Source organism: Brassica napus, chromosome A1 (genome assembly GCF_020379485.1).
Source record: "Brassica napus cultivar Da-Ae chromosome A1, Da-Ae, whole genome shotgun sequence".
In the NCBI taxonomy this organism is placed as follows: domain Eukaryota; kingdom Viridiplantae; phylum Streptophyta; class Magnoliopsida; order Brassicales; family Brassicaceae; genus Brassica; species Brassica napus.
In genome coordinates, this window is record NC_063434.1 from 18568158 (window position 1) to 18587370 (window position 19213).

At 36.8% G+C, this 19213-nt stretch overlaps 2 protein-coding genes and 1 long non-coding RNA gene across 3 annotated transcripts; 1 reads left to right on the forward strand and 2 right to left on the reverse strand.

The window, feature by feature from the left end:
- Positions 1 to 5536: 5536 nt before the first annotated feature.
- On the reverse strand, positions 5537 to 11274 carry LOC106362201. Its single transcript, XM_048735236.1, has 2 exons — positions 8390 to 11274; positions 5537 to 8296 (listed from the first exon to the last, which is right to left on the reverse strand). The coding sequence occupies exon 2, from the start codon at positions 7730 to 7732 to the stop codon at positions 5945 to 5947; it is 1788 nt and encodes a 595-aa protein (XP_048591193.1). The 5' UTR covers positions 7733 to 8296; positions 8390 to 11274; the 3' UTR covers positions 5537 to 5944.
- On the reverse strand, positions 7967 to 10062 carry LOC111198430 (ABC transporter A family member 9-like). The gene is made up of 6 exons (XM_048781756.1): positions 9918 to 10062; positions 9600 to 9826; positions 8994 to 9083; positions 8751 to 8894; positions 8390 to 8623; positions 7967 to 8140 (listed from the first exon to the last, which is right to left on the reverse strand). Exons 1-6 carry the CDS (start codon positions 10060 to 10062, stop codon positions 7967 to 7969), a joined length of 1014 nt encoding a protein of 337 aa, XP_048637713.1.
- A 2592-nt stretch (positions 11275 to 13866) lies between the features above and the next one.
- On the forward strand, positions 13867 to 15219 carry LOC125575928. Its single transcript, XR_007314472.1, has 2 exons — positions 13867 to 14206; positions 14456 to 15219. It is a non-coding gene; the product is annotated as an uncharacterized LOC125575928 (long non-coding RNA).
- Positions 15220 to 19213: the final 3994 nt, after the last annotated feature.

Genomic DNA, 19213 nt, shown 5'->3' on the forward strand with positions numbered 1-19213 from the left:
CGTCGACGTGGAGGAGCCAGGTGGAATTTGGTTCCTCATTGGTTATGGTCCCCGTTGGAAGTTCGACCAAGAAGGCTGCGAGCACTTGTGACTTTGCGCTCGTCCTTGGTCGGTACTTGATGTCGTACTCGCTCAATTCGATCGCCCACTTGGCCAGTCGGCCTGACTGACTTGGGCTATGCAAAATTGTCCGTAGGGGAAAAGTCGTGAGGATGACGATTGTGTGGGATTGGAAATATGGTCTTAGTTTTCGGGCCGATGTTACGACCGCGCATGCCAATTTTTCCATCAATGGGTACCTAGATTCGGCATCCAGCAAGGTTTTGCTTATGTAGAAAATAGGTTTCTGCTCCCCGCGTTCTTCCCTGATCAGGACTCCACTTACGGCCGTTGCCGACACAGCGATGTTTAAGAATAAAGGCTCCCCTTCCACGGGTTTTGCGAGGACTGGAGGAGTAGCTAAATAACGCTTCAGCTGTTGGAAGGTGTTTTCGCATTCTTCCGACCATTCAATTTTTTTATTTCCTCGCAGAACATCGTAGAAGGGCAGGCACTTGTCCGTTGATCGTGAAATAAATCGGTTAAGCTCTGCGATCCTGCCGGTCAGCCTTTGGACTTCCCGCTTATTCTTTGGAGAAGCCATCTCGATTAATGCATTGATCTGTTTTGGATTTGCTTCGATGCCGCGGTATGTGACCAAGTAGCCGAGGAATTCCCCTGATGCCACGGCGAATCTACATTTTGTCGGGTTGAGCTTCATGTTATGGGAATTTAATTGCGCAAAACATTCTTCGAGATGTGACACATGATCTTTTGCTTTGAGTGATTTGACGAGCATGTCGTCGATATAAACCTCCATCGTTTTTCCGAGTTGTTTGGAGAACATTCGGTTCACGAGTCGTTAGTAAGTTGCGCCGGCGTTTTTGAGGCCGAAGGGCATTACCTTATAGCAATAAGTTCCGCGATCGGTAATGAACGCAGTCTTCTTGCGATCATCAGGATTCATCCTAATTTGATTATAACCTGAGAAGGCGTTCATGAAGGATAAGAGCTCGTTGCCCGCTGTTGCTTCTACCAATCGATCGATGTGTGGTAGAGGGAAACTATCCTTTGGACATGCTTTGTTCAGGTCGGTAAAATCTACGCAAACTCGCCATTTCCCGTTTTTCTTTTTGACTACTACAGGGTTGGCGAGCCAGTCTGGTTATCTTACTTCTGTTATCGACCCGACTTTAAGCAATTTTTCGACCTCGTCGTTTATTGCGGCAGCACGTTCGGGTCCTAGCTTCCGTCTTTTTTGCTTGACGGGTTTAAATGTTGGGTCGATATTCAGCTCGTGACATGTTATGTTAATGTCGATCCCCGACATATCTTCCGTAGCCCATGCGAAAGTATTGAGGTTCTTTTTAAGACAGGTTACAAGTTTTGTCCTCAAAGGCTCGCGGAGATTGGCTCCAATCTCGACGCAGCGTTCCGGGAATGTTTCGTCGAGACAGATTGTTACCACGGGCTCGTAAGTTGGCTCGCATTTTTCATCTAGGGCCGTGATGCTGCGGGATTGCCAGAAGAGTTCCGCTGAATCCTGACTTCGTGTATCTTTGCTGGAGGTCTTTTTCTCCACTTTTCTAGGAGTGATCTCGAGGATCGGTCTTTTTCGTTTTAGTTCTGCGGCGAAACAAACCTGTGATACTCTCGGATTTTCCCATATTACCTCGACTCCGTTAGGGGTCGGGAACTTGAGGCAAAGATGGTACGTTGATGGGATTGCGCGCATGGTGTTAACCCATGGCGTCCCCATGATAACGTTGTAAGATGCGGGACGGTCAACGATTAGAAACTCTGTGACGTTTGTCACGGTTCCGGTTTGGACAGCGAGATTAATCGATCCATAGGCCATGGTTATTTCCCCCGAAAGTCCCAGCAGTGGGCTTGGGCATCTCGTGACTTCGGATTGATTGATCCCCATCTTTTCGAGAGTGTCTTTGAAGATGATATCGGTCGAACTTCTGGTGTCGATTAGCACCCTAGCGACATCGATATCTCGAATCGTCAGCTCAATAACAAGGAGATCGTTTCGAGGTTTGGCTCGATCGATCATTGCTCCCCCCTTGAATGAGATGACGTTCGCGCAAGTCGAGTCTTGCATACCGTTCCTGATCGTTGAGTGGCTTTTGCGGGTTAGATTGATCCGTAGGCCCCCTCCTTCTAGCGCCAAACTGTGGGAACCGAAATTCGCACTGTCGATTTCCGTTTAAATAAGGAAACTAGGAAAACCCTAATTTCCCAGAGGACCCGGATATCTGCTAATACCACACGTCAAGCAATCAGAACACGAGAATAACAACGATAAAGTATAAGAAATCGTAAAAGAGAGCAAAGAAGATCTTATTCCGAATTTGCGTATGAGTGTTTACAACAAGGTATAAGCCTGGGCTCGAGAGCTGTCGGCGAGATTCCTAGTTCTAGCAACCATAAGACGGCTAAACCTAATTGAGTCGCAGCTCGAAATAACAAAAAACGGAAAACTGCTTAAATTGCTCTAAGTGCTAAGTTTGCTCTGGAAAAATCCTCCTTCATGCTCCTCGCCTAGGACTCCTTATATACTAGCTCCAAGGTCGGTTTACGCTTTTACTCTTCTGCCCTTAAGCCGTCATAGCATAAAAATGGAGATATTTCATTTTTCCCGATCTTCACAATTATCTTCAAAACTTCCGTATTTATCCGCGGAAACTTGACATTTATCCTTCCTTGTGGACCAAGCGTAAACCGTCCTGTAGTTTACGGGCTTTTGGTTAAAAAATCGTAGGATGGGCCTCGAGTCGTGTCTTAGGTCCCTATGGGCCGTCTTCCGACTCGACACATTTATTACGATTTCTTTCGATAAAGAACGAACTTTCCGCGGTTTTTAATCCGCAAAGTTTGATCGATGATTTAGAATAGCAGAAAACATAGACTGAGCTCGCTATGGTCTTCGGGAGATAGCATTTGAAGGTTTAACGAGAATGCATGAACTGGTGTCGTATCGATGTTTGGAAGAGCCCGGTCGCTACGCAACGACCGAACTTTGGCTCGAGCCCGTTCGTTACATAGCGACCGAGCGGAACGAGCGCTCGGTCGCTACGTAGCGACCGAGCGAGACGGACGCTCGGTAGCTACGTAGCGACCGAGCTTGGCTCGGGCTCGGTCGCTAAGTAGCAACCGAGCAAGACGGACGCTCGGTCGCTACGTAGCGATCGAGCGAGACGGACGCTCGGTCGCTACGTAGCGACCGAGCGGGACAGACGCTCGGTCGCTCGTAGCGACCGAGCGTGGCGCGCTTAGTCTCTGCGTAACGACCTGTTTTGAGCTTTCGTCGGAAGTCCCGTTCTTTCTTCCGCAAAGCTTTTTCGTAAGAAAGAATCTATTTCGAAAAGTATTCATTGGAGAAATTCTTATGTTCTTCCTCGGACGTTTTGAATGTTAAATTTGTCGCAACCTTTTTTGACCCCAACAACCCTTAGTCTCCCTAACCCATGAATCCAAAGATGACTACTCACTACTCTTCATGATGAGCCCAAGAATCAAAGATGATTTGGTGTTAATCATGATTAGTGATCAAGATAATCAAGCAATCACCAGAGAAAATTATCAAGATAAGATCTTTCACCTAAAAGTTCTTTTGTGATTAGATAGAAAACAAGATAAGATCCTAAATTTAGGTCTGAGAGACATTTATAGTAGCTTAAAATCGAATTTGGGTTAACCCAACAAACCTGGGTTAACCAAAACACAAACTGGTAATTATCTGGTCAAACTCGGAAATGTTGACTTTTTGGACTCGCAGCGGCCACGTGAAACCGCTCCTCCTAGCCGCTGGGACACTCGCAGCGGCTTACTTGCTTCGTCATCACACCGCTGCGACAAGTACGAGTGCGGCAGGGAATGGAGTATTTTTCCAGCGGCTTCGGTACACCGCTGCGTTAGGACGCTCCCACACTTGGTCTCCATTTCTCGAGTTTTCATCTCTCAAGCGTCTCCAGCGGCTTCAGTACACCTCTACGCTAGGCCGCTCCCACACTTGGTCTCCGTTTCTCGAGCGCTTGCAGCGGCTTCTTGATGGGTCATTTGGCCGCTGGGACATCACAAAGCCGCTGGGATACTTGATCACTGCGTTTCCTTCTCGAAAATCACCAATCTTGCCTCCAAACCATCTCTAGATGCTCCAAAGTCACCATTTGAAATCTCCATCACCTGATAAGGACATATGTAGTGCAATGCGACCTAAACATGTCTAAATGCTATCCTAGATGATCAACATATGCAAGAATGAATGGTTAAAACAATGCAAATTAAGAAGATATCAACTCCCCCAAACTTGTTCTTTACTTGTCCTCAAGTGACTTTGTATGAACTCATAAGGGAGAGAGGTTTGAAGGTGGAAACTCATAGCCAAAAGTAACACTTCCTAGCACTCAACTTAACATCCTAAAGAAACATAGCAAATAGCATGAGCCTCTTCCTTATTATACTCTAGCTTCTCTAGGCCTATCCATACTTTTTTGCCTCTATTCAAATTGCAATACTCTTTACCAACAAGTTCCTTCAATCAGCTCTCACATTGATTCACACACACATACACAAGGTGAATTCTCACAAATGGGCACATGATCTCAATCATTTGGCTAGGTAAGAAATGGTCTAATATGAATGAAGAGCTGGGTTCAAATGTTTTCATTTAAAGGTGGTTATCACTCAAAACAAGGAGCTTGATCATTATGCAAAATTTATCTAAGATTAGAAGCAACTCATGCATACATAGATTCATTCTCATCATTCTACCCCCTTTTGTTATAAGTGATCACAAGTTCTACCCTCTTTATCATCATCTCAAAATCAAACTAAACCCCTCACATCACTCACCCAATGAACAACTCTCTTTTTATTTTGACCCAACCACTAGGGATTTTAATTCACTTTCTACAAGCTCTAACTTTTTTTCATTTCCTTCCCCAACTTCTTTTTGATCTTTTTTTTTATTAGGGAAAAGGTTCTTTGTTGCATAATCAAGAGCTTCTTATTTATTTTTTATTTTTTTATCCCTAGGAGCTTTCTTTTCATATCTCTCATCTTTCTCACTCTCCAAACCCAAGATATTGAAATTTAGAACACACAAACCCCTCTCACCATCCCCAATTGCTAACTCATTGTGCTAGCAAGAGATGAGAATAAACCTATGTCGCCTCCAATACTCTCAAGATTTTGCACATGACAAGCTATCAAAAGAGGCCTCACTCATGCAATTCAATGTTTGGTCTCAAAAAATGGTTAGGGTTTTAGGGTAAGGAGTGCCATTTGGGTTAACAAAGATAGGTACGAAGGAATAAGATAACCCAAATGTGTATGAGATCCATGATCAAGTATGCAAATGCCCATATGCAAGAGAGATTAAGTTCATTCAAGCCAAGTTCAGATTGGAGCTGATCTTAAGAACAATGCTAACATCAAGCAAGCAAACAAGTTTCAAGAAGAGTTTTCAAGGCTCGAAGCATGCAAGGTTTTCAAGAGATGCTTAAGCTACTTGATATGTTTAACTAGGGTGTCATTTTGAATTCTAGACAAGGGTTCTTTGCAAGGCATTTTAAATCATTGTTCCCAATGCAAGTGAATGCAACCTATATGCTCTAGACTCAATCTTAAAAGTGCAATTGATGCAACTACATGTTTCTTTTTGTGTTTTTCAATTTTTTTTAATTTTTTTGGTTTTTTCTATGCATATATATATATGTACAATGCAATGCATGAGACTCAAATCATCAAAGAAAACATGATCAAATACTTGATACCTCCCCCAAACTTTGTTCACACAGTCTCTGTGTTAGAAAGTTGGAGGAGATACCGAAAAGAGAAATAAATGCAAAGAAAAAAAAACTGGTATATACAATGGTAAGGTGAGGGTGATACCTGGCTAAGCAAAGGAGGAGGCTCCCTCCGTGTCGTCGTCGTCGTCTGCGGTAGCGACTGAAGGAGACTCGTTGGAGGAGGCTCGGGGTGGAGGGGCTGTGTTCCTGCGTCTACGATGGAGTCGGTACTCCGGGGAACTAAGGAGGTCCATAGAAGACAGGGTATGGGAGAGTAGATGGACCAGCGCCAGCCAACACGTCATCCCGTTGACAACCAGAACTGATAGACACTTGAGAGAGAAGGGCAGTGACCTTTTCATCTGTCTCTTAAGCGCTTTCACTGAGTTCTTCAGCTTGTAGATGGTGGAATTTTGCATCTTGTTCCACTGAAGCAACTTAGCGTTTTGAGAGAGAGCTTGGCGCAATGAAACGTTCGGTGTAACTCCACCATAAGGCCTAAAGTGGTATCTCTCTGTCCCATACACCGGGGCTGGTGTGATTGGTCCTTCATCATCAGCATCACTAGGACGAGCTGCCCGAGAAGAACTGGCCTTGGTCTTCTTCTTGCGTGCTTTGGTGATGTTCTCAAGTACACCAAAATCCGCGGGAATGAGCTCATGAGCAGCCGGAGTGAAGATTACATGCTGAGGATCAGATAACGTCGTCAACCTCTCGCAAGGGAGGAATATCTGTAGCTGTTCAGGCTCGAGGTCAGTGGACCAGAAAGGGTAACCATACCGATCTCCTGATTGGCCGGTAAGGAAGTGGGTTTTCTTCAAGTAATCAAGATCAATGGAGGCTGGAGCATGATCCCGAGGTCCCAAATCTATCCCCAATGCCTCCAAGATTGGGGTAATGAGACTCCCAATAAACAGCGTCGGTTTTTCATTTGGAGTTGTCCAAGCCCAATCTTGATAGTACTCAAACCGCTTCATCAACAATCCCACAAGTCCCAAATCCTCAAAATCTTCCAGATCGGTATGGAGTAGCGTTCCTTCCTCAAGAATCGAAAGAAGTCCAAGAGCTAGAAGTTTGAGCTCATCATCGTTTGCTCCGCCTGGTTCCCTCCGTGAGTAAAATGTGTGAGTAAGGACCTTGTGGGCATATCTCACTCCAGGGTTAGAGATGTCATTGCTCTTGTCCTCTCCTGCTGTACGCGACCACCCAGTAATCACTGCCCATATGTCGTCCACAATCGCTGACCTAGAAGGCAGAAATGACCCACGCTTGTCCGAGAAACCGAAAATGGAGCCTAGCTTCTTGAAGCCCACCTTATGGGTCTTCTCATTGATCGTAAAGGTGATGGGCCCAAACCCCTCGGTCCTATGTGCGTCACAATAGTATCGAACGGCGAATGTAGACATGAACTCACAAGAAGCCTCCTTATGAACTCTGTAGCTCATACCAAGTAGTGACTCCATGCCCATGTTCTGGAGAATCATTCTCACATCCTCATTGATCCCAAGCGTACGAAGAGCTTCAACGTCCGGAAATCTCATCGGGCTCCATTTGACATCCTCATAAAGGTGCTCATAAAGTTGCGCTGAAGTCGGTTTGTTGGTTGGGGGCACTCTCTTCCGCTTCTTAGCTGGCTTGGGAGCAGAGGTTTCTTCCTCTTCATCTTCAGTCTCAGCTCTAAGACCCTCTTCTATCATCTCTTCAATCTCTGCCTCCAATGTTGCTCTTTCAGCTGGTGACTTCTCTTTTTGCTGTGGAACGTTGCACCGGTAAACCTGAGCTGGTGGGTTTGGCGTTGGTCGGCCTGCTCGTGGTGGGTTCGTTCTTGTCCCAGCTCGAGACGAAGTACCCACATCCACAATGAGATCAGTTCCTGGTCCGCGATCTCTCCCCATGTCCTGCTATCAACAAGCTCAAACTTGTATAAGTGATATGATCAATAAGAAACAAATTAAAGCTTGTAGAGAGTTAATAAGTCCAAAAGCAACAAGGGACATTCAAACTCATCTTATATAACTTAATAGACTCAATTCTAACATCAAACAATCACTCCCATGTCAATTTTCGAAAACCCCCAATATGAACCCTAACTTTTTATAATCTTTATTCAGATCAATCAGACACGTTTTTCATCTACCCAACTCATCAGTCAAGCATAAAAGGACATAATTGATGAGTATTGCACTTTCTAGTTCAGCCCATCTTGTGATGTTCAGAAACACTTCTTCTAAAGTTGCAAGCCCAAGCTGTATGTCCGAGATTCCAAACTCAGATTCTCTGTATTGTAGCTCTTCGAAAAAGCCCTATCCATGGAGAAACGATAATGAACCTCATAGACGAAAATCTAAGAGATTGCGAGAGCTTTTAAAGATAGTGACCGCCAAAAGTTTCTCTTTGTCGTGGGAGATAACAAAAGTTATGAAAGCTTTTTTCTCTTCTATTGGCTCAACTTTCAGATGCTGCAAGAAAGATATTGTTCCAGGCTCAGCGGCACTACCTACTTAAACAATTGCCAGTTGAAAAAAACACAACTTAGGCCTGAGTGTACATACCTTCTTGAAGAATCTTTTAAGTGGTTCTGGTGAGGTTCCAGCACCGTTGTTTTTGTTTTCAAGGAAGCTAACTGTAGTAATGAAACCTGTGCCGAAGCGAGATTTTAACCTGATGGAGGTTCCAATGCAGCGGAGCCTGCCTTTAGCCATGATCCCTATTATTCTATCACCTAAAATATCAGCTTCTTCCATAGAATGCATTGTTAGTATGATGGCTCGGCCTTTCTTTGATTCCTGTATAATGTCCCACACATGTCTCCTTGTGATAGGGTCCATACCAGTAGTCCACAATCCAAAAAATATGTGTTAGTGTGTGTGTTTATCTTTAAACACCAGAGGAAAGTATCAAGTTGGGACATACGGGTTCATCTAGAAATACAAGCTTAGGATCACCAATGAGTGCAATTCCAACACTGAGTCTGCGTTTCATTCCACCACAGTAGCTTCCTGCTCTAATTTTAGCTGTTCCTGTCAGCTTTACATCTGAAAGTAACTTCTCTGCAATCTGTTTAACCAGAAAGAAAAATCTGTTAGCAAATTACATATAAAAAAAGAGAGGGAAAGTTAAATCAGATACCATTTGTAAAATACATGAATAAATTACCGGTTTGATAGATGCAGGTGGCAACCCTTTGATGCTAGCAAAGAGGTGGAGGTGTTCTTCACTTGACAAAGCATCCCAAAGGATATCAAACTGTAAAATAATAAGAGTGATGATAAAACAAATCATTTAAGTAGAATATAAAGATCCCTGTGTAAGGAAAAGAGAAGACAATGCAGGGAGAACTTGACCTTACCTGAGGACACACACCTATCATTTTACGAATGTTGGACATACCAACAGAGCTTCTTATGGAATTTCCATAGATAAGAGCTGTTTTAAGTCGAATCAAATGAAACTTACTAATTATTAGTGTTAGAATGGTTTAAAAAAAGTTTAGAAAGTAGCTTCTTGTAAAACAGATCCTTACCATCCCCACCAGTAACTGGATTTATACCAGTCAAACAGCTGATAGTTGTTTTCTTCCATGCACCATTGGGTCCAAGAAGACAAAACAACTGGTCTTTGGTTATATTCATCTACAAACCCTAAACATCTTTCATGAGCCAAAAAGAAATGTAATAATACATTATAGACAACTAATGAGCATTAGGATTTGTTGAATAGTCTTGACGCCTTAGAACACACACAACAGGAATGATTGATTACCTTTACAGCATGAAAAGGGGATGTTTTGGTGCATTTGCAACAACCAAGCTTTGTCGTTCCAGGATACATCTTTGCAAGACCATGAATCTGAACAGCAATGTTAGGAACAACTGTTCCATCCATTGCTTGTTTCTTAACTAGTGCCTCCTCTTCAAGCACATCTTGGTCATCTGGTGTTAAATGCTCTACAGGTGGAACCGAGCCAAAGCAGCTACAAATGCTCCCTTCTGAAAAAAGTGTTACATAGGAACATCTTTTGGTTTTACACTTTCCAAACACACACATTCTTATTAATAAAAGCAAGAGACAAAGAAATACCTTCCACTTTATTACCCTCTTTGCCCGTCCAGTAACTAGGCTTTAGAAAGTAGAAGATCGTTTTTCTTACACCAGAGGTATTGGGGATGATATTGTCAAAGTAGATAGCCAAAACAAACCAGAAACGAATGTACCCACAAGTCATATGTAGATTTTATTCTGCACAAAGACTCAAAATGAGAGACATAGACAACAATTCTTAGGTGAAATCTGTTGTCGATAAATTGGCATACCATTGTAAGAAGAGAAAATTACTAGAATATATAAGAAATGTTGGTTTATTACTAGAGTGTTATACATATTTTAATTGAAACTAGGTGACCGGCCCGCACCCTGTGCGGGCATAACAAAATTCAAAATATAGAATAAATAGTGTATAGTTTTAGAAGTAACGGATTTTACATCTTAATACCACCGTCTTTGCGAGAAAGCATCAGTCATGGAGAAAAGCTAGTACTCAATATTTGACATGGACGAGAGGGAACAAAGTAACTTCAGTATCAAGAGGCAGTTATTGTGTATATGTATAATTGCAACGTCCCAAAATAATTTGTGTGTTTAAGAAGAAAATTTCAAGAGCGATTTTATATTGTAATAAGGTAAGTCACTACAAACGAATTAAGAATTTAGAAACATTAAGGTAAATTGGCATTTAAATATCAATAAATGTGATAATAACTTGTGTAAGAAATGTTTAAAATAAATAAGGTAACTTACATTTAAACTATTCATAAGTTACTTTGCAACATGTGCAATAGGAAAAGAGCTGAAGAAAAAAAAAATGATAATATAGTTCACCTTCCCAAAGAACATATAGAACCTCTTATTATAATTTAAAACATATGATAAGCCAATATAAATAATTTTATAAAATTATTTATAATTTAATAAATGATTTACAAAGGATGCATGGAATTTAATAGACATTAATAGTTATTATGATACTTTATATGCAAATATAAGGCTTTCTATTCGTATATAAAATCATTATATCAATTAAAATAAACATTTTTGTTTCTTATTTTATGTAATTTATAAATATATAAAAAATTTGATTACATTATTACTCTTTCATAGTTTCAACAATTAGTTACCATAAATAATTATTTCTAAAATTATATAGATTATTTGGAAAGTGGTAATTGAATTATCCTTTCTATTTATATATAATTATAATAAATAAAAATCTCAAATCATCGGCCAATCAAATTATAACAATTTGAAGAGTTCATTTATGATTGACACGTAGTAAAAAAAATCACTTATATGACTTCCCAATCAATATGTAGTAGGTTTATATTTTTATAAATTATTTATAACATTTTATAAATTATTTTAAAATTCTGATAAATTTATTTTTTTTAAATAACAATAAATAATTTAAAAATAATATTAATAAACATGTTTGGATTTTGTTATATTTAAAATAGTTATTATATAACTATATTCAAATACAATTCATCAAGTAGAGTATAAAACTATTATAATTATCTTATATAAAATTTCGTTCATCATGAGTCTGTAAATTCTTTGCTGTCAAAAAAATAAATAAATAAATAAAATTTCGTTCATTATATTTTATAGTTTATAAATATTGAAAGTAATAAATAAAACATTATTAATCTTTCTATAATTTAGAGAATTAGTTTCCATAAATTGTTATTTGTAATATTCTTTAGATTATATGGCAAGTGATGTTAAATGATTTTAGACTAACCTTAAATTTGTAGATCTAAATTAAATAAATAAAAATTAAGAACAATCGACCAATCAAATTATAACAATTTCTTGAAACTTCACCTATGAGCGACACGTCACCAGAAATCACTAAAGTGACTTCTCTTTCAAAATATGGAATAAATAGTGCATAGTTTTAGAAGTAACAAATTTTATATTATCATTAATTAGAATTGTATTGTATATGTGTTGTAATTCTTTATTTTAGGTGAATAATATTATTTTTACATAAATAATATCTAAAAATTTATGTAGACATATTAAAAGAAAATATAATAAAATTGAAAATATTATCCATAAATAATATAAATTATGAAGTACAATTCTTGATAAAGAAAACAAAATTCATTAGAAACCTGCAAAAAATTTCTTAAATTTTGTAAGCAATTGGACGGGTTAACATTATTTGATAGATCTATAAATTTCTAAATTTTATTGAACAGAAAATAATATTAAATTGAGATACCGTCATCGAAATAGTTGAAATACTTGATTCGTAAGCTGTGAAGGTATACCGCGCATCTGCAAAGTAGTCGAAATATTAAATTGAAATAGTCGAAATATTAAATTGACATACCGCGCATCCGCAAAATACTTTTCCGGAACTTCACTCGAAAATTTATCAGTTGTTCCAACAAAATTTGTTTGAAAGAAGCCAATTTTGTACGGATGCGCGGTTGTCCGATAATCACCAATAGCATCGTACAATTTGAATAACTGGACGACTTTCGCATCGCCCTCGGTTAGTTTCCCTTCAAATTGTTTAATGAGCTGTTCACCAACTGAAGCATGAATTCTTGTCCCCTACACGGAGATGAGATAAAGTTATATGAGTTGGATTGAGAACAAAAGACTAAAAACGATTATGAGTTGTAAAAAATGTAGTAATCTACTTACTTCTTTATCAACGAAAACCATTTCGATGGTGTTTCCGGAATCTTTGTTGTAATTTCTCCACAAGTGAAGAATCCTAACCTCAATACGTCAGGTATCTTTACATGGTTTTAATTGCCTGATAAAAGACACTCGGTTTTTGGGAGATTGAACAATTGCCATACTGTTTTTAAAAATTTGATATCTTCACAACACTGTATTGTATTGTATGTAAGACCTTGGAAGTATCTTTATATATAGTCGACTTTTCATAATAAATGACGTTTGAATATTTATTTTCCGCAATAAATATTGAAATAGATTAAAGAAAGATATTAACTCTATATTGTCATAAGCTGGTTTGCATTTAATATATATAAGAACTTGCGCAAGTAATGCATATTTAAAACAAGGTAAGTCATTAAAAATGAATTAACAATTTAGAAAGATTTAAAAGTCGAATTATGTGATACTAACTTGCGCAAGAAATGCTTATTCTCAATAATGCAACTTTATATTGTCGACCTTTCAAAAATAAATGACGTTGCTATATTTATTTTTCACAATAAATATTGAAATAGATTAAAGAAAGTTATCCCCCTATTAACTATTTCACCGGGAATTTTATATTGTAATAAGGTAAGTCATTACAAACGAATTAAGAATTTAGAAACATTTAGGTAAATTGGCATTTAAAATTTTAATAAATGTGATAATAACTTGGGCAAGAAATATTTAAAATAAATAAGGTAACTTACATTTAAACAATTCATAAGTTACTTTGCAACTTGCGCAAGAAAAAAAATTATTCATAAGTTACTTTGCAAAATAAATAAGGTAACTTACATTTAAACTATTCATAAGTTATTTTAAAATTCTGATAAATTTATTCTTTAAACAACGATAAATAATTTAAAAATAATATTAATAAACATGTTTAGATTTTGTTATATTTAAAATAGTTATTATATAATTATATTCGAATACAATTCATCAAGTAAAGTATAAAACTATTATAATTATCTTATATAAAATTTCGTTCATTATATTTTATAGTTTATAAATATTGAAAGTGATAAATAAACCATTATTAGTATTTCTATAATTTCGAGAATGAGTTTCCATAAATTGTTATTTGTAATATTCTTTAGATTATATGGCAAGTGGTGTTAAATAATTTTAGACTTACCTTAAATTTTTAGATCTAAATTAAATAAATAAAAATTAAGAACAATCGACCAATCAAATTATAATAATTAAATTGAAACTTCACATATGAACGACACGTCACCAGAAATCACTAAAGTGACTTTTATTTTAATATATATGAGATTATTTTTAAACATTAATCCACATCAGAAAACAATCAACGATCTCTTTAGTTACATAATGTTCAAAAAAAAACACAACTGATACGAAAAAATAAAAAATCTTCTCTCGTCATCATCTCTGTCCTTCTCGAGTCTCATCTATGTGTTTCCCCTTTGCTCGATCTCGAGCTCCGACCACCACTCTGTGGTCTCCACTCACCCGCAATCGAACACAGTGGCGCCTGAGTCCGTGACCAAACCACACCACGATAACATCTCCATCTTGTTTCGTTCTCGTCGTCATCGGAACCATGCCTCACAACGTCAGAATCAAAGTTGAGAAGAGCAACAATGGCGTTTCGGCACAAGGTTTGACTTTTAAAAACTTTTGAAAATCGATTCATGGTTCTTGTTGTCTCTGTGCGTTTTCAATCATTATAGGACTTACACTTCACAATCGATTCTGGGTTAAGTCTCTGTGCTTTTATTTCTTCTTTTACTTTGTCTCTTTCGGTAAATCTATGTTCTTTGTAACTAAATCTTATGTTGCGAAATGAGAGTCTATAATCATGGCGTTTATTAGCGTTCTTATGAGTGTCTCTGACTCTGATGTTGTAGGTGTCTTCCAAGATTAGGATGAGCTCGTTAAAGTGTTGGCATGTTTATGCTTCATTTCCATTCTCTTGTGTGAAGTTTTTACTTTCAGTCATGTGTTCATAATGATGCTAAGGTTACAAAGAACTTGTTATTTTGCTTTTTGAAGTTTGCGAGTATCAGTAAAGAAAACAAGCGTACGGAGTCCCCCTACTGCTCCTCCTTGTATTCCTGCTGGCGCTTGCAGTGGAGCTGCAGTTGCCGTAGAAACTAGACCTGCTGATTGTAGATCAAGAAACTCTTGAAGGAGTAGTAGAGATAAAGACTGGAGTAGCGGTTTGTGTTGCTGTTGCTGCCTGGTTTGGAACGGTTAGGCTCATAGACTTATAAGCTGTCAGGTCATTGGTTTTATCCCAAAACATTTTTGGTCACGGTTCCTGCAACTAGATTACAACGTAAAGGTAGTTATTGTATGATCTTGGTACTAAATGGGTGCGATGAGGTTGGCTCGTCCACTTTATGATGTTGGAGATCCTTTTCCTATCTAGCACTATCTCTCATGATGAAGTGCAGTAAGAAGACAGAGAAGTTTGCTGTGATTCAAAGGCTTTAACAGATTAGAAAAAAGTTCATGTTTGATTTTCTTGTTGACACGGTGAAAAAACAAGAGAATTTATATAGTTCATAATGATATTTAGAGTTTGTAATTATTATGTCTCAGTGTAAAATTAAAGTCTGAGTGTATTTTAATTTATATTTCAATTGGATAAAAAAGTTTTGTATTTTAATTTATATGTTTGATTAAATCAAAGGATAAAAATGATAATTATACTTTTAGATTAAATTTAAGACTTGAAATTAAATAATGAAAAAAAAAGTTATAAGATTTTTAGTTATTGTTGGGTATATGATTAATTTGGGGTTTAAACCCTAACCCCTAAACATAAATTTTAAAATTTTAATATTTTCATAATATTATTTTAAAAATATAATCTCAAATTTAAATTATAAGCCTCAAACACTAAATCTAAATCTATACTCTAAATCTAATACCCTAAACCTCAAACATAAATCCAACAAACAAAGTCACTAATCTAATCTAATATTTCTATATTAATTCTTAAATTTCAAAGATCCTAATCTTATACTAACCATTACTTACAAAAGTTTATTTTAAAATTTTAAATCTTAACTTTTTATTTGATATATCTAAACTCTAAACCTTTCATACATCACAAACATCAATAACAAAGCCATGGATCTAATCCCTAAATTACATATCTGATATTAAATTTTAAATACTACATACAAAGTCATGGATCTAATCTTTATAAATACTAGACTAAAACCTATACTTTATAAAAATTATATATTTCTTAATTCCTTTTCAAATATTTATCCTAAATTTTAACTTAACCACAATTCTATTTCAAAAACTTCAAACCATATATTTTAAACTTAAGCACAACTATATCAACTAATAGTCAACAATTACATTATTAATTAACATATTTTCAAAATTAAACTTTAAAGTATTAACTTTAAAATATTAATATTTTATCATCAATTTTAAAAAATTATAAACCAAAAGTTACCAAAATAGTGAAAAATGGAACAACAAAAGATAAAATCAAGAGGAAAAAATTTATTTAATAACTATTAAATAAAAAAGTAAGTTATAGACCAATCCACTATCATCATGCATATCACCCTCTGAACCGTAGGATACCAATAAATCAATGGATGAGATTGTTTTATTTACTTTTTTATTTTTATTCTTTTTCTCTTTCTTTTTTATCTTAAGTGTATATCAATTTGTAATGGTAAACCATGTATACCAAATTGTAGGTAAACCATGTATACCAGAATTCAATTTATAAAAGTATCAATGTTTTTTTTTTGTCAATTAAACCGATTTAGTTATAAATTACGTTATAACTGAAGTTTTTGTGTTTTGTGTTTGATTTATGCTAAGTTGTTGCTAAGAAAAAGATTTATGCTATGTTTACAGTACTCAGCCGTGTTGTTTATATATCTCAGTCGTGTCGTTTACATAACTCAGTCATACCTTAAACAAACCCTAAAATCAGAAAATGTTTAGATAACTCAGCCGTATTGTTTAGATAACTCAGCCGTATCGTTTAGATAGCTCAGCTGTATCGTTTATATAAATCAGCCATACCTCAAACATACCTTAAAATTGGAAAACTGAATTCAAGTACTTTAAAAAGTTATATTGAATATCATCTTATCAATATCAAGTGAGTATAAATCAACTGAATGTGTATAGTTTCTTGAAGTTGATACTTTAACTTGATCTTGAGATATATGCTATCTTACAATCACTACAATTCTTACTTACAAGACTCTAACTTCACAATCCCAGATCTTCTTCATCTCTCTCACTTTCTGTCTTGTAAACAAGAGAGATTTATACATCATCATTCATTTCTAATGCCTTAGTATATTTAGTTTGTAAATCTTAGAAGTGAGAGAAGAAGAAACGTCAAAGAAGAAAAGAAGATTGCTCGAGAAGAAGAAAAAGTGTCGAAGAAAACTGGTCTTCACTGTCTTCACGGATATTGAGCTCGTCGTCGTCATCTATACTCGCCGATGTCATCCTTGTTATCGTTTAGATTAAACTCAGCCGTAACGTATGCATAACTCAGATGTAAAGTATGCATAATTCAACCGTAACGTTCCTATAAGTCAACCCTATAAGTCAGCCGTCAACTGTAATTTTTTTCGCGACGTTTCATATCTTGGGCAGGAACAAAATCATTCCTTCAACTCTGAAATCGTCTCCGCAAGCGTCTTATCCCAAATCGTCGTATCGTTTGTATAACTCAGCTGTGCCGTTTAGATAACTCAGCTGTATCGTTTATATAACTCAGCTATGTCGTTTAGAATCGAAAAATTGAATTCAAGTACTTTAAAAAGTTATATTGAAGATCATCTTATCAATATCATGTGAATATAAATCAACTGAATGTGTATAGTTTCTTGAATTTTCAAGTTGAGACTTTAATTTGATCTTGAGATATATGTTCTCTTACAATCACTTATACAAATATACCCTATACTCAAATTCAATTGATATATGTTCACTTATATATGTTCTCTTACAATCATTTATACAAAACAATGGAACTTAGCCTCCTCATCTCTCTCTCTTTAACTCTTTCTTCTTCTACAAAACGACGAATACGATGAGAGAGAGGAAGCAGCATGATGTCGGATCACCATACATGACACTGAAAGAGAGAAGCTTCTTCTCTAACCGACCATGATCAAAGACGACAACCACTGCTATAGATCTGTCTCAGATTTGATCTATGTTGTTTATGTGACTGACTTGTCTCTTGAATGGTATAAGCCAGCCGTAACGTATGCATAACTCAGCCATAAAGTATGCATACCTCAGTCATAACATATCTGAATAGTATAAGCCAGCCATAACGTTCATATAACTCATTCCTTCAACTTTGAACATAATAAAACTTCAATCTTTTCTTAAATTTGAACCTCAAACCCTAAACTATAGAACTATAAAGTTATAAACTTATAAAGTTTATCTTTTGAACACAATATTAAAATTTTAATATTTTCGTAAATTTCAACTTCAAACCCTAAACTATAGAACTATAAAATTATAAAAAATTATAAACTCAGCCGTAACGTATGCATAACTCAGCCATAATGCATGTGTTGATGACATGGCGGATGACATGGCAAATCCGAGTTGATGACATGGCAGATGACATGGAAAATTGGTTAGTCAGCCACCAAACGAATATATAACTCAGCCTAAATAAGTCTGCCTTCATGTACAATGTAAGTCAGCCGAAACGTGGATACTAGTTCAGTAATTAATCTTTTGCTAATAAATCAACCGTAATTAGATAGCAAAATCATAAATCAGCCGTATCGTCAAATAAATCAGCCGTCAAACTAATGTTATTCTAGTAATCAATCTTTCGTTAATAAGTCAGCCGTAAATAAGCTGAGTTTACTGTTAATCCATCTAATTATGGTTGATTAAATATAACTCAGCCGTAACAACATCCCATAAGTCGGTCGTAAATTCAATAACTCAGCCAGTCGATGTTCATTAACTCAGCCGTGGAAACAGAACTCAGCCATGTCTTAACTATAACTCAGCCGAATTTTCCAGGAATCAAACCACCGATGTATAAGTCAGTCGTTACGCGTGTACGTAAGTCAGCCGTTATCCCATAAATCAGCCAGATTTCTGTAAATCAGCTGTAACTAACAGCTGACTTATGTTCTTAAGTCAGTCATTTTCTCTTAAGTCAGCCGCGTTGTTTAATTCAGCCGCAACGTAGCAATAACTCAGCCGTAACGACGTATATAGTGCTTTACGGCTGACTTAATGAAAACACGGAACCAAATTCCTACGTGGCGCTGGATTTTTGCTAATGTGGCACTAAAAAGTAATGGCATTCTTGTAAATACGTTTTTCTCATAACATAAAAAAAAAGGCACCAGTAGCTACTGTCTGCAGTCAGAACTGTACCCAATAAAAAAAAATACAGTAAAAGATTACAACCTTTGACACTCTATAACCTTTGTCTGTGGAACTGTTTTGGTGAAACTGACCATACTGATGAAGGATGTTTTTCCAGCGCCATTAGGTCCAAGCATGCCGAAGCATTCTCCTGAAGGAACGTCGAGATATAACCCTCTTACTGCCATTTTTGGAGGGTTTCCATCTCTACTTGGATACACTTTTTTCAAGTTGTCACACAAGATGGCGTGCCC